Raw genomic sequence first — 5,766 nt, 5'->3', positions numbered from 1 at the left:
GCTGAGTCCCGTACCTCACACACCCGGCTGTTCTTTGTGAAGACGGGGTCTCACTCTGTCTACTTCAGCCTTCACAGTGCTGGGATCGCACCTGGGCCCCACCATGCCCAGCGCCTTACGTCTCTTAAAACGCTTCTAATGATAAGCTGTACGCCAAGAGGCTGAGTGGTTTTCCCAAGTCATCTAAAGAGCGAACAACAGTACTGAGAGTCTACCACCCTAGCACAGAGGTCATCAGAATGTTCCAGCCAGGCTGCTCAGTCCTCTCCAGCAGGCCCAAGTCTGTGATCCCTTTGTTAGGATGGAATCGAATTCCCTGGAGTTCCTGCCCCAGCCCTGGCCAGTAACTCCAGTAACTAGAGCTGTGTGAGAAGAAAAGGCCAAGCCACTGGGGAAGCCACACCCCAATCAAAGGTGAGGTCTCCGGTGAGTCATGCCAAGGGCTACGGCTCAGCTTGGTCCTGCTCTTCCAAGGGCCCTGTGCATATGCGTCCACCACGGTCATCTGACTTGGTTTTGACACAGAGAGCTCTCTGCTCATCTCGCCCACATCCAGGTGTCCTGGAGCTGGGACACCTCCCTTACTTCCATTCCGAGCCTCCAGATATGTGAGATGCACCGGAGCCTGGGGTGGGGCCTTTGAACCCCCTACTTTCCCCCTTCAGCCCCAGATCCTCTCAGATTCCTCCTGTAAATGGGCTCTAGCCAGGAAGGGTGGGGCTACTCCTGGGACCATCGGGAGGGACCAGACACAGTCAGTGACAGTCTGGTGGCAGGAAGCAGCCTTTCAACTGTCTGTCTCTGTGCCTCCCGCTGCCCCGCCGACTCTAGTGAACCATGTCCCAGCACCTGTTCGTCCCAGTTGTAATGATGGGTAAGTTCAGAGGCTAGGGCTTCAGGAGGCCTGGATGGCACCACCTAGAGAGCTGAAAAGCAGAATATAGTTCCTGCAGCCTTTAGAGGCAGTGAGATGTCAAAAGAGACAGAGAAGGGCCATACCAAGAACCTGGGGGGTTTGGGGGAAGGGGAAGGGGAAAGGGAGGCCCGGCTGGCTGTCGGGGCGAGGTGGAACATTGTAGACCTGGGCAGAAGGAGCGAGAGCCTCACCTAGGTGCATCGTCTCTCCAGCCTTTCCCTGCCTCCCTCTTGTCTTCCCAGTGGTCAGCCCCATCCCAGGAGCCTTCCAGGACTCAGGTAAGTCGGCTAGTCAGGGGAAAGTGAGGTGCCGTGGTGCAGGCAGGTCAAGGGGCTGAAACAATAACAAGGGGATGGGACGGGGGAGGCAAATGTGGGGTTAGAGCAGGAAGATGGGGGCGAGGCAACGTCGGGGTTGAAGTCACAGGGTGTCTCCTCTCTTTACCTTCTGTCTTCCAGCTGTCAGTCCTACCCAAGGAGAATTTGAAGACTTGGGTACGAGAAAGGCATGAGTTGCCTTGGATCTTGGGGGTTTTTTGTTTGTTTGGTTGGTTATTTTTGTTTTGGTTTGGTGGTTTGGCTTGGATTGGTTTGGATTTTCGAGATAAGGTTTCTCTGTATAGCCCTGGCTGTCCTGGAACTCTCTCTGTAATCCATGCTGGCCTCGAACTCCACAGCGATCTCCTTGCAGCCCCCCCCCCCCCAGTGCAGGAATTAAGGGCGTACATCAATTCGCCGCCTGGCCTTTTGGTTTTTTTGGTTTTTGTTTGTTTGTTATTTTGGGGTTCTTTTTGGTTTTTTGTTTTGTTGTTGTTTTGAGCCAAGGTGTCTTTCTATAGTCCTAGCTGTCGTGACTCGCTCTGTAGACCAAGCTGGCTTTATACCCTCAGAGATCTGCCTCCCTCTGCTGGGATTAGCTGGGATTAAAGGCGCACACCATCACACCTGGCTGCCTTGACTCTTAAAGACTTTTCAGGCTAAATTATGAGTGAACTGGAAGAGCCCAGGGACTCTGTCATGCCTTGGTCATGTTCAGAAGGGCAAATTAAAGGAGTGGATGAAGATTCCGGCTTTCTCCCGAGTTATCAGGGTGTCTGGAGTCTGAGGGTCAGAAGGGGAGGAGAACCCTAACAGGGCTCTGACTTCCATGGGTCTCCATTCCAGACTGCGGTCGCCCTGAGCCCTCTTCCCGTATTGTGGGGGGCTCCGATGCACAACCTGGCACTTGGCCATGGCAGGTGAGCCTGCACCAAGGTGGGGGCCACATCTGCGGGGGCTCTCTCATCGCCCCTTCCTGGGTCCTCTCCGCTGCTCACTGTTTCGTGACGTGAGTACAGTCTCTCTCCTTCAAAGTGTCCAGTTCTCTCCTTCAACGGCTAACTAAAGGTGGCTCTGCAGCTCCGCCTTCCCTGCTTACCCTTCCTGCCAATCAATGTCATGCTGTCCATGCTGAGCACCCTGGAATAGGAACTATCCTTCCATTGACATCTCCAAATCCTATTTGACCCTTTCAACCACGCCGTCTCAGCCCCTAATCTGGATCTGATGCTCACTTCCTGGGTTCCTACTGACCCTAACGATCCCTCGGCTCTGAGTCCTGAGCTCCAAAGTGATCTGCTGATTCCGTGGGGCCAACCTAGTCCCCTTCCCTCCCCGGCACTGGAGCAGGAACGGAACCTTGGAGCCCGCGGACGAATGGTCTGTCCTGTTGGGCGTTCACTCCCAGGACGGACCCCTGGACGGCGCGCACTTGCGCTCGGTGGCCGCCATCCTGGTGCCGCACAACTACAGCAGAGTGGAACTGGGCGCCGACTTGGCTCTGCTGCGCCTAGCCTCGCCCGCCAGGCTAAGCCCCTGGGTGCGGCCGGTCTGCCTGCCTCGTGCCTCGCACCGCTTCGCTCATGGCACCGCCTGCTGGGCCACGGGCTGGGGAGACGTCCAGGAGGCTGGTGAGTGGGGCGGGCGACGGCCCTTGCAGGTGTGGGTCCCGGGGCACCCTAAAAGTTGGGACCTCCGGTGGGTGGCTCCTCAGAAGCTGGGCCTAAAGAGAAGGACCCAGGCAGAGCTTGGGAGACTTAGTTCTGATCCACGGAAAATTCCTAACCTCCCTCTATGTACCTTCCTCTGCCCCAGAGGTTGCCCCACCTCTGGCCTCACCTTTTCTCCCAGTTTTTGTTTTTGTTCTCTCTTCTGGATTTAGGCCGGACTCGGGTTCCATCCCAGCTCTTTCAGACAAAGCATTACCCCTGCACACTTCCTCCTGCGGAAAGGAGAAAAACAGCCCCAGTGGGTATTGGGTGGTTCAGCCGGGCACAGCCGAACTTAATGGGTTGTGGTTACCTTCTGTAATAGGTGTTCAAGTACTGATGCTTAGACCCTCTTGTTCTTCCATATTCCTCCCTTCCTACCTATCCACCTCTCCTCAGTCTCTTCTCTGCTTTCGCGTCTCCCTGCTCAGAACATTCATTGGCTCACGCTTTTGTCGAGGATGTTTCTATGTGCCAGGCACTGTGTTAGACAAGCCCTGAAAGAGATACACCAGTGAACATAGCAAGCGTTCATTTACTGTTCTTGGTTTAAAACACACACACACACACACACACACACACAGAGCTGTACTGTAGAAACATTGCTCCTGGAAGTAGCAGGTACAGACTGAATTAGGAAGCCGACCAGTCAGGAGGCTGTGTTGCTCCCTTAGGCCCAGGATTGTGCTGCCTGCACTGGGGAGTTACAGTGGAATACAGAGATGTCACAACTGACTTGGGAACTACCTGGGGAAGGTGAGCTAAGGCTCAGCTGTTATAAAGCAACTGTTGCTTGGACAGAGGACCCAGGTTTGATTCCCAGCACCCACATGGTAGTTCACAACCAAATGTAATTCCAGATACCTCCATTTCCAGGATGTCCTATGCCCTTTTCTGAACTTTGGGGATACCAGGCACACATGCTATATGCATACAGACAATCAGGCAAAAACAAAACAAAACCAAAAAAAACTCATATTCATAAAATAATCTTTTAAAAGGGGAGAGGGGCCAGGTGGTGGTGGTACACACCTTTGGTCCCAGCACTTGGGAGGTAGAGGCAGGCAGATCTCTGAGTTCAAGGCCAGCTTGGACTATAGAGTGAGTTCCAGGACAGCCAGGGCCACACAGAGAAACTCTGTCTTGAAAAACCAACAAAATAACAGATGGACAGGGATGACACCCAGATTCTTTTTGTTGCTGTTGTTGTTTTGTGTTCATTTTTTTTAAAGATTTATTTATTATATATAGTGTCCTGCCTGAATGTTTGCCTACAGGCCAGAAGAGGGCACCAGATCTCATTATAGATGGTTGTGAGCCACCATGTGGTTGCTGGGAAGAGCAGGTAGTAGTACTCTTAACAACTGAGCCCTATCTCCGGCCCCCCTTCATTTATTTTTTTGAGACAGGATTTCTTGGTATAGCCCTTACTGTCCTGGAATTCATTCTGTACTTCAGGCTGGCCTCAAACTCAGAGATTTGCCTGCCTCCCAGGGCTGGAGTTAGAGGCATGTGCCATAACGCCCAGATGCTTATCCTAAACTCCAGTTTCTGTGTTTGGCAAGACCGTATTTAATCACATGATATCTTTGTGAAAAAGATGCTCTTTTCGGGACAAACACAATTCTGCATAAGGGCCGAGAGCTTACTGATTTTGGCTCCTCCAGAAGTACATTATTGTCTGGGGACCTTGTATGGTCCACGATCTCTACCATCATCTGTGGCGGCTCTCCTGGCTGCTTACAGGGGCTAAGCCTGAGACGGGGCCGTAGAGAGAAGATAAGAGCAGCAGACAATGTGATGAGGGTGGTAGGCCAAGGTGCCATCTTTTTTTTTCCCCCTAAGGCAGGATCTCAATATAAGCCAAGATGGCATCAGACTTGCTCTGTAGCTGCTGATGACCTCGAATTTCTGAGTCTCCAGTTCCACTTCCCAAGTTCTGGGATTTCCAGCACGTGCGGCCACACCTGGATGACTCAGTTCTGGGGACTGAACACAGGCCTTCACGCATGCTAGCAAGCAGCCTACCAACTGAGCTACACCTGCAGACCCACTGGGGACGTGTTGACGGAGATGTCCAGGAAGCAGCTGACAGGGACAAAGTTAAGGCCTGGGGAGATGAGTGTTTCATACCTGACTCATCGTATCTGCTCTCTGGTTCTGCCCCCAGACCCTCTGCCTTTCCCCTGGGTGCTACAGGAAGTGGAGCTAAGGTTGCTGGGAGAAGCTGCCTGTCAGTGTCTCTACAGCCGGCCTGGCCCTTTCAACCTGACTTTCCAGCTACTGCCAGGGATGCTGTGTGCTGGCTATCCGGAGGGACGCAAGGACACCTGCCAGGTGAGGAGAGGTCTCCTAACCCAGAGGAAGCAGCTAAGGAACAGACAAATGTTGGAGCCTCATCTTCAGTGGAATTTGGTCTGGGGAGTACGGCTCATGGGTACAGTATGTGCCTAGAACCTAGGAGGCTCCGGGTTCAATCTCTGGCAACAAACCAAAAACCAAAGACAGGGCTGGAGAAGTGGATCAGAGGGTAAGAGCACTGGCTGCTCTTCTAGAGGCCCTGAGTTCAATTCCTAGCAACCGCATGGTGACTCACAACCATCTGTAATACTAACTGGTTCCCTCTTCTGGGACAAACACAATTCTGCATAAGGGCCGAGAGCTTACTGATTTTGGCTCCTCCAGAAGTACATTATTGTCTGGGGACCTTGTATGGTCCACGATCTCTACCATCATCTGTGGCGGCTCTCCTGGCTGCTTACAGGGGCTAAGCCTGAGACGGGGCCGTAGAGAGAAGATAAGAGCAGCAGACAATGTGATGAGG

The 5,766-nt window shown here is 53.0% G+C and overlaps 1 protein-coding gene across 1 annotated transcript in view; it reads left to right on the top strand.

The window, feature by feature from the left end:
• Positions 1 to 837: 837 nt before the first annotated feature.
• The window catches only part of Prss36 (serine protease 36), a 15,057-nt gene continuing 10,128 nt past the window's right edge, over positions 838 to 5,766 (top strand). Inside the window, exons 1-6 of the mRNA XM_050166101.1 lie at positions 838 to 874; positions 1,159 to 1,194; positions 1,375 to 1,410; positions 2,080 to 2,242; positions 2,584 to 2,864; positions 5,113 to 5,279. Of these exons, the coding sequence (XP_050022058.1) occupies positions 838 to 874; positions 1,159 to 1,194; positions 1,375 to 1,410; positions 2,080 to 2,242; positions 2,584 to 2,864; positions 5,113 to 5,279 (720 nt within the window). The remainder of the gene's footprint in view (positions 875 to 1,158; positions 1,195 to 1,374; positions 1,411 to 2,079; positions 2,243 to 2,583; positions 2,865 to 5,112; positions 5,280 to 5,766) is intronic.

Source organism: Alexandromys fortis, unplaced genomic scaffold, assembly GCF_014885135.2.
Source record: "Alexandromys fortis isolate MF-2015 unplaced genomic scaffold, M_Fortis_MF-2015_v1.1 scaffold_146, whole genome shotgun sequence".
NCBI lineage: Eukaryota > Metazoa > Chordata > Mammalia > Rodentia > Cricetidae > Alexandromys > Alexandromys fortis.
The sequence above is the reverse complement of the archived record's forward strand: the minus strand, read 5'-3'. Positions and strand labels throughout refer to the sequence as shown.